General features: G+C 38.6%; 1 protein-coding gene across 9 annotated transcripts in view; it reads right to left on the bottom strand.

Moving 5' to 3' along the window:
* Nucleotides 1-90: 90 nt before the first annotated feature.
* Nucleotides 91-22,259, bottom strand: part of BIVM (basic, immunoglobulin-like variable motif containing) — a 24,462-nt gene continuing 2,293 nt past the window's right edge. For 4 of the 9 annotated variants that reach the window (XM_082366126.1, XM_082366129.1, XM_082366127.1 and 1 more), the window contains exons 2-10: nucleotides 19,128-19,728; nucleotides 15,583-15,712; nucleotides 12,996-13,091; nucleotides 12,597-12,701; nucleotides 12,284-12,378; nucleotides 5,492-5,624; nucleotides 3,700-3,786; nucleotides 2,649-2,745; nucleotides 91-1,796 (exon numbers count right to left, since the gene is read on the bottom strand). In XM_082366126.1, coding sequence (XP_082222252.1) covers nucleotides 1,503-1,796; nucleotides 2,649-2,745; nucleotides 3,700-3,786; nucleotides 5,492-5,624; nucleotides 12,284-12,378; nucleotides 12,597-12,701; nucleotides 12,996-13,091; nucleotides 15,583-15,712; nucleotides 19,128-19,605 — 1,515 coding nt within the window. In that variant the 5' untranslated portion in view covers nucleotides 19,606-19,728 and the 3' untranslated portion in view covers nucleotides 91-1,502. Of the gene's footprint in view, nucleotides 1,797-2,648; nucleotides 2,746-3,699; nucleotides 3,787-5,491; nucleotides 5,625-12,283; nucleotides 12,379-12,596; nucleotides 12,702-12,995; nucleotides 13,092-15,582; nucleotides 15,713-19,127; nucleotides 19,729-19,872; nucleotides 22,252-22,259 lie in introns of those variants that run through there. The other 5 variants (XM_082366132.1, XM_082366133.1, XM_082366128.1 and 2 more) reach the window with 5 other exon arrangements.

Genomic DNA, 22,259 nt, shown 5'->3' with positions numbered 1-22,259 from the left:
CTTACACAGAATTGACAAATTGTCATGTACTTCAAACAAGATTATAAGGGTACTCCCTTCTTAAAACAAAGGTTCAAAACATTCTCATGATTAAAAGTAGAAAACAAAACTTTATTGATGAAAACTTCTTAAAAGTTCCAGTATGAAGTAACAAAATCAACAACCTACACATCTTTCAGTCCTTTGCATTTCAAGCAAAATATTCTCTTCAGAAAAATGCCCATTTCATAATATATATCCCCTTCTGTAGGCTAGGCATGTCTGGGTGGATAAATGGATATAAAATTCAAAAGAGAAGAAAATGAAAATATTTTAAAAATAAAAATCTGAACTTTCTCCTTGAGGTGTATTGCGATATGGTTACCAGCATATTCAGCACCTTGTAATAATCAAGTTACTGATTTGAGTCCCAGAACAGCCCCTGAAATGAAAGAACAAGAGATCCTAGTTGTTTGTGAGTCACAGGTTGGCAGCAGAAGAAAAACTGACAGCAACTGGAGAGGAGCTCAAATACATGAAATCCACACTTTCTGAACTATTTCACACTCACTTCAAGCAGCTAATTGTCTACATGTTTTTAAAAAGGAAAGAGCTCTCTGGAATACAGATAGTTGCCCTCTGAGTGATGGGGCATTCCTAACGCATCCTTAATGCCGTTGTCAACATATGACTCCATATTGGGGGACCAGTCAAATATCAGATCTCATCTCACAGGTTACCTTGGGTATAGAAACTTCAGATGCCACTTGTTCTTTTATTCTATCCCTAAAGCAAGGTTTATGGTAGACTTACGAGTCTTTCAAGACCTAAAGTTCTTGTCAGTATTTGACAGTAACATACCAAGAAAGTCAAGAGTATCTGAATCGATGCACTAAGTCACCCATCTGCACCAATAGAAAAGATCAGTATCTTCAGTCTTTTCTCTTTTGCCTCTTTATTGAGAATCCTGAGAAAGTTGATCAGGAAAAAAATGAGGCAGGCAAGATACCGCTACAAGTAAAAGAATTTCTAAACTCACTAAGTCATCTTAAATGAGCTTTAACCACTAGAGAAAAACTAGAAATCAACAGCCCCAATTTTTTGGGGCAGATAGTTAGTAACTTACATTTTGAGCTTGGGAACAAAACTGCAACAAATATCTGGGGGGGTCAAGTCATAAGAAATCACTTCATGCGTAAGTATTTCAAATCATGATGCTATTGAGTGAAATTGTGTTTGATTTGTTTATGTGTAATTTTATTGGACTTTGTGAAACTGTCCAGAATGTTTATATACTCTTAACTTTTAAAAGGACAAAAAAAAATCTGTGCTTATCTGTTTATATATCTGAAATCACCCATCATAATCATATACAAGCTTATTTACTGGAGAAACTACAAGGTTATGTGTTGTACCACAAGATATGCTCCTATTTAATACAGACTTAAAATCTTGTACTGCCTTAATGCAGTCCTGTATAGACCAGCTGCGAGAATAACACAAGTCGTCAGTACGCAGCATGGTCAGTCATTCCCATCGTAATCACTGTAACCCTGGTAACCACTGTTCCGTCTCTCATGGATACTTGACATCTTTTTCCATGTCGAGTCCTGATGGAAACTAGCACTAAAAGACCGGCCCAGACGCCCGTGCTGCTTCTTGGAGATATTGTCCTCACTCTCAGATTTGGCAATTCCCTGGGCATGTGTTGAAGGTTGTGATTCTTGCCTAATGGTTCCAAATGGAAAGTTCCAAAGGCCAAATCTTTGCCAGTTAAGTCTCTGGAATGCTATGATGCAATGCAAATTTCCTCCAACCTGAGAAAAAAAAAAATGTTGGGTTCAGAAAATGATAGGAAATTAATTATACTAATATGTGGGTTCCCATGAATTCCCTTATTTTTCCCCCTTCACCTGCATCAGAACAGTGCTGATCCTTTGAGACATCATCAGATCACATTATCCTGCATCTTTCCTGACCAGCTGCCTTTACAAAAATATAACAATGCCCATAGGAGGCAAAACTCCTTCCCCCCATATGCCTGTCTACCACTCTCACACGCTGTACCCGCCCAAGTTGACTAATCCAAACACCAAGATCATTCCTCTTCCTCTCCCTCCTACGCATTCGTCATATGATAGTAGGATAATATGGATGGGATGTCTACTCAATCCACAGAACATACCATTCCCTGAGAACCGCCCCCAGAAGCCTTGTTGGTACACATGGTTCTGCCCCATGGCCACAGTTAATCGCCCTGGGAGTGAACACCTGACCCAAGCTGGGCCAAGACTACAGGACTGGACTGGAGGCATGCCAGCCTTAGTCTCGACCGTTCATCTGAAAGGGAGACCTAAGTTGAAAGACGATCTTCGCGAAGTAAATAGACAAATAGACGGCTAAGAACAACACAACTCCCAAGAGAATAAGACAGACTAGCTCCCTGGCCCCTGCTGACATTCTCTTGCGTGGTACCCGTCCCTCCTGAATACAGGCTAGACTTCTTGCCCTTTCCTTTTAAAGATACCCCTGTGTCCTTAAAGTAATTTTCACTTTTCTGTCTAAAATGGTCTGAACTGGGTTTCTGTTATTTACAACTTAGAGTGCTGGGTAAAATAACTGCATTTTGGCCAGTTGAGAAATACTTTCAAATACGATGGTGTTCTTACCTTCTTTGTTTTTCGATACTGCAGCCCCCTCTCTAAGTGCCGGATATCTAGATATTCTGGATTTTGAGTGTTTAGATCAGTAACAATATCTGCCCACCTATTGTTAAGGAAGGATAAAGCACAGTTTTCTTTAAGTTCAAAATACTATTGTAATGGAACTTTTCACATGAGCAATTTGCTACAAAAGCACCATGGCAATAATTCTCTTATCACAGGATTGTTGCATCCAATAAGCTTTCATAAATCCTTGTTTTTTTGACAATTCTGTTTATCCAACTATTGCCAAGGTTAAAAATGGTTACCGTGCATATGAAATAACTATATATCAGCCTGTTAGATGACATCCTGCAGGGTAACATAGAAACATTCCATATTTCCTTTTTAATTGGAGTCAAGTACATTTTCAAAAGATTTATTAGTTAATATGTCTTTACTCACAAACAACATGATTGATTGTATAGGAAATCCAAAACAATTTGTAACTGCTTTGGATTGCAAAACTATTACTAAAACTAATAAGTGAATTTGGTAAAGATGCAAGATTTAAGGCCTATATAGAAAAATCCATTGTATTTTTGTACACTAACAGAAAATAATTGGGAAATGAAATGTTTTAAAAATCAATTTGCAAGAACAATATTCAATATCTTGTAATAACCTATAATGGAAAATAATCTGAAAAAAAGAAAATATATATATATATATAACTGAATCCCTTTGCAGTACACCCGAAACTAACACAACATTGTTAATCAACTATACTTCAATTAAATCAATTTACAATAGCATCAAAAAATATACACACTTAGGGAAAATTTCAACAAAATACATATAAAACTCTATGCTAAAAATACAAAACATTGCTGAGAGAAATTAAAGCTCTAATTAAGTGGAGACATAGTGTATGTTCATAATGGGAAGACTCCATATTGTTCAGATGTAATTCTCCCCAAACTAAACTATGGATTCTACGGATTCTACTCTAATCAAAATTCCAACAGGCTTTTTAGCAGAAATTGAAAAAAGGGGGAGAGGGAAGGAGTTAACATACTTTTTGCAGTGAATAGCAGGATGTTTTCTACTTGATTCTCCAATTAAGATCCAATATTCTACTTCTTGTGGTGAGAGGGGGCCCCTGCTAAATATAAAATACATTCATAGTAACCTTCATAAAGTCATTCACCCTTGAAAATACTGCTTCAATTATACACTGATAAAAGATACACTGAAGTTTATGCATAGACAGCAATCATCAACACTAGAATAGATATTGGAGTTTAGGCTTGAACAAATATCTGAAGGCCATTAAAGAGAAAGCATAAATTAAATTTAGGTTTAGATCCCCTCTTACAAAATATAGGGCTAAAAATGTTGAAATATACCACCTGTCAGCATTTAGGAGGAAAAAAAAAAAAAATCCTAGCATTCTACCCACCAGTACCCTTAAGCTACACTTCTTCTTTCACTTTGCATTCAAAAAGTTTCAAAAGGCATCCTAAAAATAAAACCCGAAAGCAGCAATACACCTGTGGAACTTTTAAACATACTGACGCCCTAATCCCACCCCTGGAAACTCTAATTCAAGTAGGTGTAGGGGGGAGCACAGGGAAGTATTTACGCAACTGTAAAAGCATCTCAGGTGGTTCTTAGGTTCAGGCAGAGGTGAAGAGCTCTCCTCTAAAGGGGGCCAAGTAGGAGCACCTACTTCTTCACGTTTTACATTTGACAGGTGTCTGGAGTAAGGTGAAGTTGCAGGATCAAACTATAGAAAAACACCACAATAAACCCCACAGCCAGAGAGATGAATAGAACACTTCAGCATCTGGAGACACACCATGGTTTTCCTCTTGCTCCTCGTTCACAAAAATACAACGTCCAGCTTCCCCACCCAAAGGCCGCATGGCCTCCAGCCTCAAAGAACCCATCCTACCCCAGATGACCAAGCCACGTTCTCCCAGCCTGACCTTCAGCCCTCGCTGAGAAAGCAGTGCTGCCTGTTCCTCCTTCTCCTTCACCAATGCCACCCACCCAGATAGAACAAACCAGAACTCAGCTGGGTGAGGACAACTGTACCTATCAGTCAACACTTCTACTCAGAGTACTCATGGCTTCCGTTTTCAACATCCTCAAATAGGACACTTCTTCCTCTGCTTTCAGCTACCCTGGCATTACCTCAACCCATCACTAAGAAAACTTGCTAAGGAGGAAAAAAAGTACTAACATTCAGTCACCCTCTCTTATTTACAGGCTGTCTCTTCTAAAACAATACAAGTTTACCTGGAAGTAGACGTACATAGTTAATAAGATAGAAGCTTTGGATCAACAAAGGAACAAATATAACCATTAGGGGAACGTGGTTCCTGATGTTAGAAATAAAAATTGGCTGCAGGCTTCCTAGTAGCCAGGACAAAAGGGGAACCCTGATAAATTTCATGTTATTCACCATAAGAAAGGAAACGCTTTTTAATGTACTCAGTTGCGACAGTCTTCTTGACACTAGATTCCACAATACATTTTCCCTGTGGGATCCTGGATGAGATCACTGAGACATAATATGTAAAGTCCTTTGCGGCCGTTTTATAATAAACATAAAAGTGATTTGTCAAATGGCTTTCTCTTATCATGACTCTAACAATAGTATCTAAGTGGAAATGTAAAAGCACAATTAACCAAACACAATTCTGCAGAAGATTAAGCTACTGTGTTTAAAAGACTAGTCTTAGTTGATGTAAGGAAAGCAAATCACCAAGTCTTCCAGTGTCTAATCAACCAAATATTTCTTAAATGCTTTCTACAACATATTTTCCTGGTGGAGTATCCACATAAAATACAGAAATGCTTACCTGAATGCTTTATTAGCTTTAACAGGGGTTGCTTCAAAGCCAATTGGACAAAAATAATGATTTTGGCAATGGTAGATATAAGCTAACGATTCATCTTTCAATCCGTGAGTTAACTTTGACAAGGCCCCGGAAGCTACAAAAAACAAAAACAAACCAACTGAGGGACCATAAAGCACTATCTATGCTTTATACAAACAACTAGTTAAGGACTCAAAGACAGAAAAGACATTACTTGGAACACATGGACATTGCTGGGGAAAAACAATGAAAAGCTATCGAAAGGTTAAAAAATAATTAATGGATTTCAGTTTTACCCTTTAGACTGAAATTCAGGCAAACTGAATAGCAAACTAAAAAACTGAAAGTCCTTGCTTACCCAAACCTTCAAATAGCATAAATGCTTGTCTGCAAAATTTAATTACCATATAAAACCTAATACCTAGTGTATATAGCAATGGTCTCAACTTCTCTGGTTGTACACATCTGTCACTTGAAATTTCTGAGTAAGCATGCCCATTATAAGCATGTTTGTTTATAAGCTTTGTACATATACTACTGTACTAATATGTCTTTATAAAAGATACACAAAAAGTAGAAATTTTTAATTAGATTAAAATATAAACATTCTAATACATTCTTCCCATACCACAATGATCACCTTGCAGCTGCCATAATGCAGACATCCCAATTTGAAGACCACTGAGGTATATGGATAAATATAAATTCCAAACAAGTTCCAAAAATGAAAACTTTTCCCCACTAACACACACTTCAATCCCTTCTACAAAAGTCACACAAACCAGAGGAAAGACTTTCAGAAGCCAAGTGATAAGAACATCTTAAGAGACGGGCTGGTAGTACCACAGCAACCTCTTAATAACCGCTTCTCCTTGTATATTTCCCATGGCTGCATATATTACTTATGAAGTAATTTCAAAAGTATTACCATAAGAAACGAGTTTTCACCAGCACTAAATACTTAAAGCCATTAACTGAGGTTTCATTAACTTGCATCTCCTGGAAGACACTAAATTATTCATGAACAAATAGCCTATTAAAACTGGAAATCCTAAAAATGGTTGAAGTCGACAAAAGCTTGCAAGTTATGGTTTTTCTGATTGACTTTCTGGCCACTGAAATAGCTGAAGACCAAAAATGGCAGGTCAACGGCTGTAGAAGAGTCAAGGAGGCGGGACCCCGCCCCGACTTCTGCAGACACACACAATTTGTGAGTTCCATGGAGACAGTAATATTTCTGTCTTAAACCCTTTCTCCAAGGTTTCAGCTCGGCCTTCCCCACAGATTTTTACTTCATGGCGTACCGCCAGAGCATACCTGCACACAAGGCAATCTTTTCTACTAAAATCTCTATTTCATAAGGATAAATAAGTCTTTCTGCTGTTTTGGGTTGAGTTCCCCAGACGAGTTAAAAACTGACATCCAAGGGCAGCTCTAAATGAAGAATGATAAGACCTAAAATTCAGAAGATGGTCAATATTTCATTTCCATAGTTGAACTTGATTGTAGAGATGTTTCAGGATAGTAAGCGAATGTAAATAGACAGATTTAGACTCCTCATAAATTCAGTAAATACTAAAGATATTTATACACATAAGTGGTTTAGGAAGAACTCTTGAAATCTTTTTAAAACTGTGAAAATGCCAAGTAAAAAGTTACCCGAAATAACTAAAACTTTTTAATGAAAGAACTTTATTGTAACTTCCTAATGGGAATTTTTAAGTATTTCACACTTTCCTCCTTAAGTCAAATGTAACACAAAACAGCTGATTACTGTGATTATGCATAGTAGTCACATAAATATACTAGAATATATTCAGGGGCAAATGAGATAGGTATGAACGTTTGCTCTCATTAATATTCACAGTATTTCATCTGCTACAAATACTCTTTGACCAAGTCCTAGTTTTCTAGAGGACAGAGGTGGTTTTTCTTCTTTGGAGTAATTATCACGCTCCTCAAGAATGTTTCTTCTTCTTACTTCAAGGTACATGACAACATTCTGATGGATTTAGATTAGGAATCAGCGAACTTTTTCCTAAAGGGCCAGTTAGTAAATGTTGGAGGTTTGTGGATCACGGTCACTATGCATACTACTCAACTCTGCCACTGTAGCTGAAAGCAGCCACAGACAAAAGCAGCCAAAGGCCATGTGTAAGCAGATGGATATGTCTTTGTGTCAATAAAACTTTATTCACAAAATGGGCTGCTGGCTCATGGGCTGTTGTTTGCAGACCTCTAATTTAGATCAATAATTTTCAAACATATTTTGACATGGAATCCCTTCTGCAAGGGAAGTTTACATGCCAGCCCAGTCCATAACAGGGATCAAAGCAGAGTTGCTGTGGCCAAAAAGGAGGTATAGGGAATCTAGGTGCCCACCCCTTGCCCCCCACCAGCCCGAGGCACTGCCATAGAATTCCCAGGACTCAACTGAGCACAGATGGAAATTTGCGCACTGAATTTCCTATCAATGGAAGGAAATTCCTATCTGAATTTCCTATCAATGGAAGACCACACTCTTTATAAAGAAGCTGAATAGCATCTCTTTAGAAAGACTACAGCAGTAGTTCTCAAACCAGAGCACAAAGGGCTTGTTAAGTAACAGATTGCTGGTACCTATCCCCTCGGTAACTGACGCAGTAGGTCTGGGGTGGGGACCAAGAATTTGCGTGTCTAACAAGTTACCAGGTGATGCTGATATTCATCCAGGGGCCACATTTTGAGAATCACTGGTCTAAGATTAAGAGGAAAATTTCATTTAACTCAACTCAGGAAGTAAATTATGAGCATCTACTAACTACAACAGGAACCACAGGGAAACAAAAGATAAGGAATGCACAGTACCTCAAGCTGCCCTCGTAAAACAAGTAACTTTGACATAGGGTGGAAAAGGACAGTGCCACAAAAAAAGGGTGTAATTCAAAGGAGAAAGAGCACATCAGGTTTGAGGAACCAAGAAGGGGGTGGCATCCAAGACAGAACATAATCAAGTGGCAGCATTTCAGCAATCCAGACAGAGGCAAGAGCATGAGGAGAAAACAGAACCACTGCAGGGGAGGGATGTAATCAGGGAACAGCGTGTAGTCCAGACCAGAATGTAGGGCACGATAGTTAGTGTAGAGAGGCCTACAGTAGGGCACCCCCAGAATTTCAGGATAAGGTCAGAAAAAGATCACCCTCTGAAATAAAAGACAGTAAAGACAATATTTAATACATTAAGGTAGTCATCCAAGAAAGTGATTCTATTTAGGAGAAGACATATAAATGTGTTACAGATGGAAACTAAATTCAGAACGACGTTGAGTCTAGACCAGAGTATATCGAAAAATCTGAAACTTAAGCGACAAAGCAACCACTACCAAACGCAGAGCCATGATGTGCATGGTGTAGAGAAAGCAGAACAAACTAGAATTAGCCAGCCTGCTGTACTCTGAAGAACAGTATATGTCCTGAGCGGCCGAGAGAATCCTGGTGCTTTTGATAGTGTATTTCTCACTCTCAGTTAATATATTAACATTCTAACATTTTTTGAGCTTGTTTAGTATCAGTCCGTTTTGTAAAGCCTTATCATCTATAGAAGAACTCCAGAGAGCTCTAAAGGAACTTATTAGGATGTACTTTTATACCCTCAAAGACAAGGACCAGATTGTGTAACCCAGCAACATAGTATCATCCTGCAAGGCTCCTACTCCCTTGACATCTTTTAAATCCAACTGGTACGTGGAGGACAGCAGGGAAAGACCAATCTGTTCTTGCCTGGAATGATGCTAAGGCGTTTACGCGTTAAGCAAGCACTGGAGAGCTCCCAAAGTAAAAAGGGATACGTTAGCACCGCACGTCGAAAAAATTTATCCAGCCTTGTGTCTAATATGAACTGGAGAAAACCAGAGGACGAGGAAAACAGAATCTGAATGCACAGTCCATCCAAGATGCATTAAGACACTGTAGTTAACTGGTAGCAGTGGCCAGGGTGAGGGTATACATGAGTTATGTCAGGATAGGGCAGAGGTGGATATTCTTGGTTAAGCAAATATAAGAAGTTACAATATCTACCAGAAGAATAAAAATGAAATACATGAATATTAGTGTAATTTTCAAGCTAGGTATTAAAAACAAATGAATCTAGACATCCTTGGTAGCTAAGCGAACCAACAGTTTGAAGTTACTCAAATAATAATAATAATAATAATAATAATAATAATAAAATAATAATAATACAATAATAGGAAGTGAATAATAAATGAACCAATAGTTTGAAGCTAACATTGGCAGCTTCTGGCACAAACTTTTATTATGAGTAATTACATCTCTAAAAAAAATACTTCAACTCATATTCACAGTCAAATCTGTTAATTTTTTCAAAATCCCTGGATTTTGTCTTTATTCCATGAGTGAGCTCAGTTTACATTTCCTGAAGGCCCACTGGAAATAAGCATGTCAATCAGCAAATAGGGAGTTACGAAAGAAGCGTAGTCCCCAGGACAACTTAAAGCCTGTTGTGGAAAACAGGCCTGATATTCCTTAAGAATAATCTAAACAACAACAACAACAACAAAAGATACAAAGTATTTTTTTAAATGCACACTAACAACTGGCAATGGTTTTCACTACTGAATATCCCAGAGACAAATGAGAAAAGCCTATCTCTGCAACTCTTTCTTCTACAATGAGAGGGAACAGAAAAGACTTCTGCTTGACACAGGTAATACTCTCCCAATTCTGAACACAATCAGAAGTCCCAGGGTCACACGTGCGAGGTCAGGGGGCATCAAAGGGCTATTGAGGGCACTCCCTATGGTGAAGGAGATGGGCAGACACGTTAAAAAGATGCAATGTAATATAAGGCTGCACACGCCAAATGCTAAACAACAGACGCAAATAATCAGAACTACAGGACTTAAGAGAAATCCGAGCATCAGAGATAAGGCAGGGCTTGCAAGGGACCACTGATTCTTGAAGCGGAAGACAAGAATATTCCAAGGGGGAAGCAGATCAAATATCCTTCAGGAAACACACGTAGACAAAGAGACAGTGAGGAGTCAAGGATTGTAATAGGGACAATGAAAACAGGAATCAAACTGGGAAAATGTAGTATTGAAATTTATTTAAAGAAATTACGGCAGCCATTTCTCTCCCCCTCCCAAAAAAAGAGGGGGGAGAGAGAGAGAGCTTGTTTATCCTATTACTCGAAGGAAAAAGACTGACGTATGTTGGAAAGTATATTCTTTCTTAGTTTCTAATTGCCTGATCAATTACTGAGAGAGATTGTGTTGACAGCCTCACTGGAAACAAACAAAAAAAATTACACACCATATAAAGCCGCCCTTCCCACGAAGACAGGCCCCCCTGCAAATGCACAGAGTTCAGTTAGGAAGAATAAAAGCTAACATTTATTGAGTCCTTACTCTGTGTCAAGCAAGGTGTCAAGTGTATTACAAATATGTCTCCTTTGACCTTCACAGGGACCCCATGGGGTGGCTCAGTAAGTGAGTGTTTACGTGCCTTGTTCAAGGTCACAAAACCAGTACGTGCAGAAACCAACATATGAACTCCAAGTTTGCCTGACTCACAACCAACTTGATAGACCTGCTAAAGGTCAACAGAAATATACCCTATTCTTTGTTCACTCCTTGATTTTGATAAACCATATACCCTCTGTGCTGACAGACTCCCTGCTTGACCAAACTTCAGTTAGGCATCTCTGAGCCCTCTCCTCAGCTAGGCTTGGATCTTGGGCTTCTGTGTCCATCCTTGCTGAATCCAGTTTTAGCAAATATCCTGCTGAAATCAGTTTAGAGAGAATCCCCCCACCCTGGATACCTGATCAAGGACGTCACCCTTCACCCTTGGTCTGCCTGTTATAAGAATCCTGTTAGACCAATTTAGCAAGATTCCCCACAGCCCCACCTTGATGTCTCCTCTTAATAACTTTCCATCCACGGAACCGCTCACTTTGGGAGTTGGCTATAAATTCCCAGCTGTCTTTGTTGTATTCAGGGTTGAGCCAGATCTCTCTCCCATATCCCAGTTCTGCGTTACAACAGTCTTCAGTAAAGTCTTCCTTACCCTTTTAACAAGTGTCAGAATAAAATTTTCTTTAACACTGTATTGTAGGTTTCTGATTGTAAAGTCGAAAGATGACTGTGAAATTTTAAAAATGGAAAGTGTCAAATATTGCAAATTATTTAACTAGCGCACAACTAAAACAATCCTTAGGATCGACTCCAAAACTCTCTGTTATAATCAAGACCCTTCTAAAATAGAACTTTGTCCCTTTCATAGTCCATTGTCCTGTTGTTATATGTTATTATGCAGGTCTGACATCAAATATTCTAAAATCCTTGCTTTCCCTTTTAGGAAGAGCAACTGCAAATTCCACGCTGCTTCCTGAAAGGGTTTTAGTAGCAGGCAAGTAAGAGCATGCGTGCACACACACACACACACACACACACACACATACACACACACACACAAACACCATGGACCCAAACAATACAATGTGCTAAAGTAGTGTTTATGACATGCCTTGAAGCTTTAAAAGTTCTTCATGCAAAGATGAAAAGAGTTAAAATATTAAACTGTATATTGAAAAGTGCCCTACATATTACTATTATCTATTATGATTTCCCCTTGGATGAAGAGTGATAGACTGTATTTAGGATTTACATCATGTGCCTTGAATCAAAACAAAACCAATCTTCAAGATGGATCCTAAAGTGTGTGTGTGTGTGTGTGTGTGTGTGTGTGTAAATCTTCTATATATTTACTTACCAGTTTCTCCAGCTGTTTTATTCTTCCCATGAGGCTTATATAGAACATACGAGCATCCTTTTACGTGGAAGTGGTCGTTAATTTGTCTAAACCATCTGAAAATAACAAGAAGACTCGCTCATAGCAACAGTCCCATAACAAAGAAGGCACTATTCCAATTCCAGAGAAATTCAGGCAGAGCCCAAGTCTGGCATATCTACCAGAGGTTGGGCCCAAACAGCTGGATGCATGGTTTACTATCAATGCACATCTACAGCATTATTATTTTGCAGAACTAGAAATAAGGTATTGCTTCTAAGCGAGGGCTTCATACCTCATAAGTGTCGTATTTCCGGTGAAAGGGCCGAACCTAATATCCTCAAACGGGGGTTGAAAACCCAAAATATGTAAAGCTTCTTCTTGGGTGATAGCTGGAAGACTATGAAAGAAATATTGCCTTTCATTTCACAATTCCAATCATAGGCAAATATAACCTGTCTCAATGTCACTGTGTCTGTCTGATTTGCAAACAATTTTAGTAGTATTTTTCATTTTTATCTTATCAAAAATAATGCATGCACATATTTTTAGCTAAAAGGTTTAAAACAAAATACGGCAGTTTTTCCCCAATTTATGAAAAATCTGTTCTTAAAAATCTTCCATTATAGAAAAAGCAACACCAAATAACTTTTGAATTTGGAGTTGAGGGGTACCACTAAATTAACATACTTACCTTCCAGCTCCCATTGTGCTATATAAGAAATTCCAACAAGAAATTAATGAGGAGATACCACAAGAAGTCTTATACTGTGGTCGGCTTATGCAGTACCTGAGAAAATAAAAGAATGTTTTCACTTGAATGAATACAAAATATGCATACAGAAGTAGAACACTCATGGCAACTGAGTGTGTTACATAATGAAAACTTTGATCATTTAAACCACCAATGTAAAATCTTTATTCATTTAAAGTATTTTCATATTTATTCAACACATTATAAATGCATAATGACAATAAATCATGCATTTTAAGAATGATGGCTAAGTATGACTAACTGTTAGTTAAAGTGGATGTTACCCAAGCCAATGGAAAAAAATTAAAGATATATAAATTTAGACACCAACTATTAAAATTTCGATGTAAACTCCTAGTTGAGCTACACATATGATTATTTGCAACTTCAGTTGTAGTTCTTTATACAGTCTGGATAGTAACCCCTTATCAGATATGTGATCTGCAAATGTTTTCTCCCACTTTGTAGGTTGCCTTTTCACTTTGTTGATTATTTCCTTTGACGCACAGAAGTGTTTAAGTTTGATGTAGTCCCATTGGTTTATTTTTTCTTTTGTTACCTGTGCTTTTGGCATCATACCCCAGAAATCACTGCCAAATCCAATGTCATGAAGTTTTTCCCCTATGTTTTCTTCTAGGAGTTTTATAGTTTTAGGTCCTACATTTATGTCTTTAATCGATTTTGAGTTATTTTTTGTGTATGATGTGAAGAAAAGGTCTAGCTTCATTCTTTCACATGTGGGTATCCACTTCTCCCAGCACCATTTTCTGAAGAGACTGTCCCTTCCCCATCCTGTGGTCTGAGCACCCTTGCAGAAGATTATTTGCCTGTTTACATGAATGTCTATTTCTGAGCTCTATTCTGTTCCACTGGTCTATATGCCTGTCTTTATGCCAGTACCACACTGTCTTAGTTACTGTAGCTTTGTAATATGTTTTGAAATCAGGAAGTGTGTGGCCTGTGTTGCCCTCCTGCAATCACCACCCTCCCTGTAATTCACTAGAGGCAGTGTCCTCAGCTGGTATCTAGGGGATAAGCTGGAATCTTGGTGGCAATCAGCACAATGTTTCCTTCTGCAACCTTCTCTGCATTTCTGTAGTGCTAATCTGGATCTCCACAAAGAACTCAGATTCTTCCCCACTGACTCAATGGCTCATACCCTTAGATCTAACCAAAGAGTCACCAAACAGCTTGGGGTCGTCCATGAACTTTAAAGAAACCTGCATTGTTTGAGGCCAGCAGAAAAAAAAGAAAGAACATGGACTTTGGAGTCCAACTCTCTTCAGTTTCAATACCACATCTGCGTATTTGCCATGTGACGTTGAGTAAGTTTCTTAGCTTCTCTGAGCCTCGCTCCAGACAGGCTGATCTACTCTTCATTACCAACCTGCCAGACCCTTTCCCACCATCCGTTCAAAGACCTTTAGACCCTCCATCCCCTCAGATTTCCTCTCTTAAGATCCAGCTCCTCAGTGAAGCCTTTCAGTGATCATTTCCGCCTCTCATGTTGGTTGTTTGTTCCCACCCATCATCTGACAAATTTCCTGAGATATTTTACATTTTCCACTCTTCTCAACTAGATTGGAGAACAAACACCCGTTTTGTACATCTCTATATTCTCAGCCCACAGTAAGTGGTCCTATATTTATTAAATAAGTGAAAAAAAATCTAATATTTCTAAAGCCTCACACAAAAGAATTTTTAAAACCTCAAATTATAGATCAGTAATATTTGAAAGCTATCACAAATTTAACATCTTTTTCTTTAGAATAGGAACTGTATGTTAAGGTCACCAAATAGCCCCAATTGATAAGTGAAAGATCTTCTTATTAAAAGAATGGCAGTTAGTAAAGGCAGAAGAAATGAAAGAATTTTGAAATTTCACCATTTTATAATAGGATTCAGGCAGGGGTCTTCAATGGGTCTGGCTGAAACCGCTAGGTGAAAAGTTGATGGTTACCTAGATGTTAACCCAATGCCACCGTCACCCCACTGGTTACTTGACAGTTCCAGAAGAAAAAAGGGAACTTGACAATGTGGGCTAAGGCTCTTGCCACCTCCTTAATCCAGTAATCACTCTTAGGATCTCTAATATCGGATGACCAGACACCATGTACCTTCTGATGGGATATAAGGATGAAGGCCACAGGGTCACCTAGGCAGTATTCTTGCCCAAAATGTTCAACCAGAATCTAATCAAGTCTTTATATCTAACTTCCGGTTTATAAGGACTGAGGTTATATGAGTAATTTAGACCACCAGCAGGAAAGGAATCACACAAATTGGGGAAGAATCAGATAGGGAATGTTCTAGTTCAAAAGAGATTTATGGGCTACAACAAGCAAACACAATATGTGGTTCATGGTGGGTCCCACTCTGAACAACTAAGTGTGAAGACATTTTCGGAAAAATCTGGGAAATCTGAATTTAGCCTGGAAATGAGATGCTAAGGAAATATTGTTAACTTCATTAGGTATGACAGTGGTACTGTGGTTAGGTAAGAAAAAGGTCAATTTTTAGAGATTACCATCGTCTGAGGTCTAATACTTTCCGCTGCTTAATATCTTCAAGAGGAGAATACTGAGGCCACTCCCTTTGATGTCTTCTTCCTTTCTTGTCTGAAGTTTTTTTCTTGGAAATTTGCTTCTTTCCATTGCCTAGAATACAAGAGTATAAAATGAAGTCAAATGAAGTAAGATGCCAAGGCAATACAATTAATTATGTAACAAAATATAAAAGTAACTAGGTCTAAAAATGCTATTTGCAAACATATTGAAGAAATACATGTATCTTCAAGAATACGCCCCTGCCTTAAAGAGAGAGAGAGAATAAAAACACATTTAAACAACCATGAATGTTATTTCCTATCAGGTTCTTATATTCCGATTCCTGAGCTAGCTACTTAGCTAGTAAAAGAATCAATCACAAAATGTTTAGCCACATCTAGAAAATAAAATTACCAACAGTAAAATATTTAACTAGACCACTTTCCAGAAAATGAATCCTTTCTATAAAACAATAAAGCCACATTAATGTAACTCTGTTGAGAAAGTAAAAGCAGTAGATCCAGTAATCTGATGATGTGATATTTAAAAATAGTTCCAGGCCTACAGAGACCACAAAATGGATTAAGAATGATGCACATAAGTACATTATTAAAATGCAACTTTAGCACCAGGAGCCAGAATGGAAAACAAAGTCTCCTTTCTGTGTGCAAGTATGTACACAGGTGTGGGCACGTGCACACACACACACACACCACACACATTCACCAAAAAACACACAAGACAAATAACAGTGGTTACCTACAGGGGGAGGGGAAATTGGGAGCCACACAAAAGGGCAGGCAAAAGTGAAAGTGAGACTTTACACTTAATTTTTATACTTTTTTATTTCCACCTAATGGATCACCCAGTCAAAAAATTATATAAATTAAAATATTATTAAATAACATCCAAGCCTCATTTCACTAAAACACCATTAACATTTCAGATAGTTACGTGCACTTTAAAATCTCTCACACATATCATATTTTACACAAAATAAATCTGTTACAAAAATTAAATAAAAGCTAATATTTCATTTTTATGAGTTAGTCATAAATTATAAAACATAGATTATATAGATATATGCCTAGAAAACAAACATGGAAAAGGATCCACTTTATTCATTCTACAATGAAACAATTTGGTGCCCAAAACCAGCTGGAACCAACAAGGACCTACTGTATAGCACGTGGAACTATATTTAACATTTTGTAATAACCTATTAAGGGAAAAGAATCTGAAAATATATATATATATATATATACACATATGTATAACTGAATCACTGTGCTGTACGCCTGAAACTAACATGACATAGTAAATCAACTATACTCCAACTTTAAAAAATACATTAAAAAAACCCCAGCTGGACCTCAGAAACTGTTGTCACACAGGGAATTTCTCTAATTTTTGTAAAATGGCATAATATTGAACTCTAGAAAAATCAAGAAGCAAGGATTTTTTTCCCCCTTCCCTTTAGTTATTCTTCCTAAGTCTTCACAGAAACACAAAGTTTCTCCCAGAGCTGAACAACCACTGGCAAACGTGAGCAAAATCTCATTCTGGCAAATTTCTTTCACTAATAAAATAAATCCTAGTGAGTGAGAAGATGGATGCCACTGGAATCTTCAAACATAACCTTTGCATTTTGAGAGCTTTGAACAAATCTAAGAGTGCTGTAAAACACAAGTATTGTAATAAGTACTCAGTAGTTTAGAAACGGTTAATAAGGTGGCTTGAATAACATACTATTTCATGGTTTTGCAGTGACATGAATCATATTTCTCAATTAGATATCTAGTTTTGGGGCTTCCCTGGTGGCACAGTGGTTAAGAATCCGCCTGCCAATGCAGGTGACACGGGTTCGAGCCCTGGTCCGGTAAGATCCCACATGCCGCGGAGCAACTAAGCCCGTGCGCCACAACTACTGAGCCTGTGCTCTAGAGCCCGCGAGTCACAACTACTGAAGCCCACGTGCCTAGAGTCCGTGCTCCGCAACAAGAGAAGCCACTGCAGTGGGAAGCCCGCGCACCGCAACGAAGAGTAGCCCCCGCTCACCGCAAGTAGAGAAAGCCCGTGCACAGCAACAAAGACCCAACGCAGCCAAAAATAATAAATAAATTAAATAAATAAATTTTAAAAAATAAATAAACGGACAACTCCATAATCATAATTAGAGATTTTTAATACCCCTCTGAAAACCCCTCAAGAAACAGGAAGAGAGAATACTTCCAAACATGTCTTAGGAGACCTGCACAGACATTATGAAAAAAAAAAATTATAGACCAATCACCCACAAATAGAGACACAAAGTGAAATCCCCCGACACCGCGAGAATTACAAATTTACACCACATTCTGTGAAACAAGTTGATTTTGCAAATGAATGAGTAGACAGAGGTTTTACAAAACTATCAGAGAAGCCTAGAAGTAAAGTGCAAACCTGACTTCTGCCTCTTTCTAGCTGTGCAGTTGTGCCCAAGCAATGTATCCCCTCTATGCCTCCATTTCTTCACCCATAAAATGAAGACAACAGTACCTACCTCACAAAATTCCTGTCTTACTGTGAGTTCCAGAGAAAAAAGTGAAGAGCGTTAGTATGTGCTCCAGAACCACCACATTGTAATTGTGAAGATTGTACACTGCACCCTCTTAAACTGTGCAGTGCACAACCTACTCAGTGGTACCTGGAGACCCTGTTGAGTGTTCAAAAATTTTTAACAACAGAAAAGCCAAAATGTTATGTAGTAAAAAAGAAAACTAGATATTTATTTAATTTTATTTATTTATTTATTTTGGCTGCGTTGGGTCTTCATTGCTGCACACAGGCTTTCTCTAGTTGCGGCGAGCGGGGGCTACTCTAGGTTGCGGTGCGCGGGCTTCTCATTGCAGTGGCTTCTCTTGTTGTGGAGCACGAGCTCTAGGCACGCGGGCTTCAGTAGTTGTGGCACGCAGGCTCAGTAGTCGTGGCTCGCGGGCTCTAGAGCGCAGGCTCAGTAGTTGTGGTGCACGGGCTTAGTTGCTCCGCGGCATGTGGGATCTTCCCGAACTAGGGCTCGAACCCGTGTCCCTTGCATTGGCAGGCAGATTCTTTTTTTTTTTTTTTTTGGCAGGCAGATTCTTAACCACTGTGCCACCAGGGAAGCCCCAAAACTAGATATCTAATTGAGAAATATGATTCATGTCACTGCAAAACCATGAAATAGTATGTTATTCTAGCCACCGCATTAACCATTTCTAAACTACTGAGTACTTATCTACAATACTTGTGTTTTACGGCACTCTTAGATTTGTTCAAAGCTCTCAAAATGCAAAGGTTATGTTTGAAGTTTCCAGTGGCAACACATTAGTGAACTAAATGTCCTATGCCCAAGGTTATTTTGTTAACTATGTCGACAAACAACATGATAGCAATGTGCCTTGTTTGGTATCAAAAAAAGAAAATCTGTTTGAAGGCAAGTTTAAACAAGATATATTGCTTGTTTTCTCCTTATTTTCACATGAGAACATCATGGCTCCTTCCTTACCTGATTTGTGTTTCAAATTCGTGGTCACTCCATCAAATTCAGATTTGTCAATTTCCCACGCAAGAGGTAGCTTGCCCAGGCTGTTGGATAAGTTTTCCAAGCTATTTTCTTCATTGTAGATGATTTCCGATGTACTGGTCGGGATGCCAATGTAACCTGAGGAATTATTTCCAGCAGATAAAGAGGTACTATTGGGGAGGCAAGAAGAGCGGGTTGGATTTGGAGTTTTGTAGATTGAGGTCGCCTGGTTGAGAAAGGCATAGTCTGAACAGATGGCATAAATTTTCTCCCGAGTGTGGGTCACTGGACAGCTCCATGGATAATGACCATCTCCTTTGGGACCCAAGGGTTCTCCCGAGGCACGAGTGCAGAAAGATTGTACGGCACCTTGTAGATTCTCTTCGGGAGACCTTCTCTCAGATTTGCACTCACCATTTCCAGAATCATTTGTCCTTTCTGCTTCTGCAACGTTAGGCATTGAATGCAACTATAAAAGTTCTGTTATGAGGAAGAGGTTGCAACTCTTTCTATTTCTTGAAAAACAGCTGTGACAATTGTTTACAGCATTCTACAAAAACGTGAGCGCTGCAAAAATGGGCTCCTAAGAAAAGAGGGAGGAGAAAGAAAGATCAACAATCCACTAGACATTACAAAAACACTAAAAAATATTTTAAGTGTTTCATATGCCTTCATTCAATAAATATTTATTTTACAACTACTATATGCTTAAGTCATGATCACTTACCATCTGTCTTGTTAAAAATTATTTTTAAACGATGCTTTAGGATAATAAAAAAGACAAGTAACTCAATTTAAAGATGGGCAAAATATCTGAATAGTCATTTCTCCAAAGACGGTGTAGAAATAGTCAAGAAGCACATAAAAAGATGTTTGGCATCAATAGCCATCATGGAAATGCAGTCCAAAACCACAATAAGATACCACCTCACATTGACCAGGGTGACTCGAATCAAACAGATTAACAATAAGGATCGAACAGGATGTGGAGAAATTGGAACCCTCTTACACTGCTGGTGGGAATGCAAAATTGTCCAGTGACTTTGGAAAACGGGTCCTTGAACATTATACGTAGAGTTACCATATGATCCAGCAATTTCACTCCTAGGAATATATCTAAGAGAAATGAAGACATATGCCCACAAAATGTTCATAGCAGCACTACTCGGAATAGCTAAAAAATGGAAACAACCCAATGTCCATCAATAGATGACTGGATAAATAAGATGTGGTCTATCCATACAATGGGACGTTATTGAGCAATAAGAAGAAATGAAGTACTGATCCATGTTACAACATGGATGAACCTTGAAAGCATTATGCTGAGTGAAAGAAGCCAGTTACAAAGGACCAGAAAGTGTTTAACTCCACTTCCATGAAATGTTCAGAATAGGCAAATCTATATGGACAAAAATTAGATTAGTGATTACCTAGGGCTGGGAGGTAAAAGGGGATTGGGAGTGATGGGGTTTCTTTTTGGAGTAATGAAAATATTCTCTAACTGACTGTGATGATGAATGCACAACTTTGTGAATATACTGAAAGCCATTGAACTGAACACTTTTAATAGGTGAATTGCATGGTGTATGAATTATATCTCAATAAAGCTGTGCATGCATCACCACAATCAAGTTATAGCTAGTAGTAATTAACTTCTGATCAGTCTCAGGAAAAACTGAGTTTCAAGTGTACACTGATGCTTTTGGGGAAGTAAACAAAGAAAACTTTAATAGCAACCAAGGGCATTTGAGGAAGCTGAAGATTTACACAAAAGGAAGACCTTGGTGAATCAAACCATTATAGGTGGTGTGGGAGACCCCCTGAAGCAGGTGCCAGGCAGAGTGAGCCCACTTCCCAGGGCTCCCATGATGGAGCGGCACTTAATAGATAAAACCCACCCTGGGTGACCAGTTTGACTTTGACCAGTTAATCTCTCTGCCCATTCACTTACTTAAAAATTTAGAAGTGAGAATCATTTTCCCAGGTTACAGGAAAATGATTATATAAAACCCATCCTATAAACACTGAATAACAAAAACCTATGACTAAGGCAATAAGAAATAACAGAAGATGATTCCCACAAGAGACCTGGAGTCTGTGAGGAGAAACCAGTAAAGGTACTACATGTCCTTCGTGGAATTTATGGACCAGAGCTCCATACAAGGAGGCCTCCACATGTCCTAGGAAAGATTTTATTTTCTTTCTTTTGAAGGAATGCTTCCTCTCTAGTCAAACCTTCAGGCAGTGATTTTTTTTTAGGACTCTGTGCAGAGTTTATAGTTATTTGCAGGAGTAGGGCTGGCTTGGTGGGAGTTTCACCACCAAACATGGAACCTTTAGTGGTTTCACTTTGGAAACTTTCCTTTGCTTTTTGGTCAAGGAGTAGGTAGCGTAGATCTCTAGACAGGAAGCTTTGATACTTTCTCCTTCTTCCTCATTTCCGGATGTGATGGTGATGGTGGAGGAAGATTCGAAGAGAAGCTCCGTTTGTACAGGTCAAACTCTGGGCTTCTCTGATTCTTAGCAGATGTCCTAGCAAAGCATTTTCTTTTTTTTTTTTTTTAATTTTATTGAAGTATAGTTGATTTACAATGTTGTGTTAATTTCTGCTGTACAGCAGAGTGACTCAGATAGATATATACATTTATATCTTTTTTCATATTCTTTTCCATTATTGTTTATCACAGGATATTGAATATAGTTCCCTGTTAGCAAAGCATTTTCTACTTCTTTTCTGTTATCCTCATGCCTTTCACCAAAAGCCAGAGTGCTGGATAGAGGGAGGTCTTATTTCTGGCATTGGGGTTGCATGGGTGGGTTGCAGCAGGGTGGGGCATGAAACAGAGCATGTGGTCATGGTGAGGTGCAGTGAACAAAGCCTGAGGGGGCTAGTCTGGTGCGGGGGAGACAGAAATGTTCCAGGCCCTGCCCTGTTATCTCTTCATCTCAGGCTTAGCTTCTACTTTGACAGAGCTTCCTTCCTCACATTAAATAGAATTTTGCCTGTGGTACCAACTCTCTGTGCAGCAGCCTGGGGGTGTTTGAAGGATGCTAACTTGGAACATATATAGGAGAATATTCTTATCAGAAACCTAGGGAAAGGGAAGTCACTGC

Source organism: Balaenoptera borealis, assembly GCF_965194805.1.
Source record: "Balaenoptera borealis genome assembly, chromosome: 18".
NCBI lineage: Eukaryota > Metazoa > Chordata > Mammalia > Artiodactyla > Balaenopteridae > Balaenoptera > Balaenoptera borealis.
Note: the sequence above shows the minus strand (reverse complement) of the source record. Positions and strands in the feature narration are given on the sequence as shown.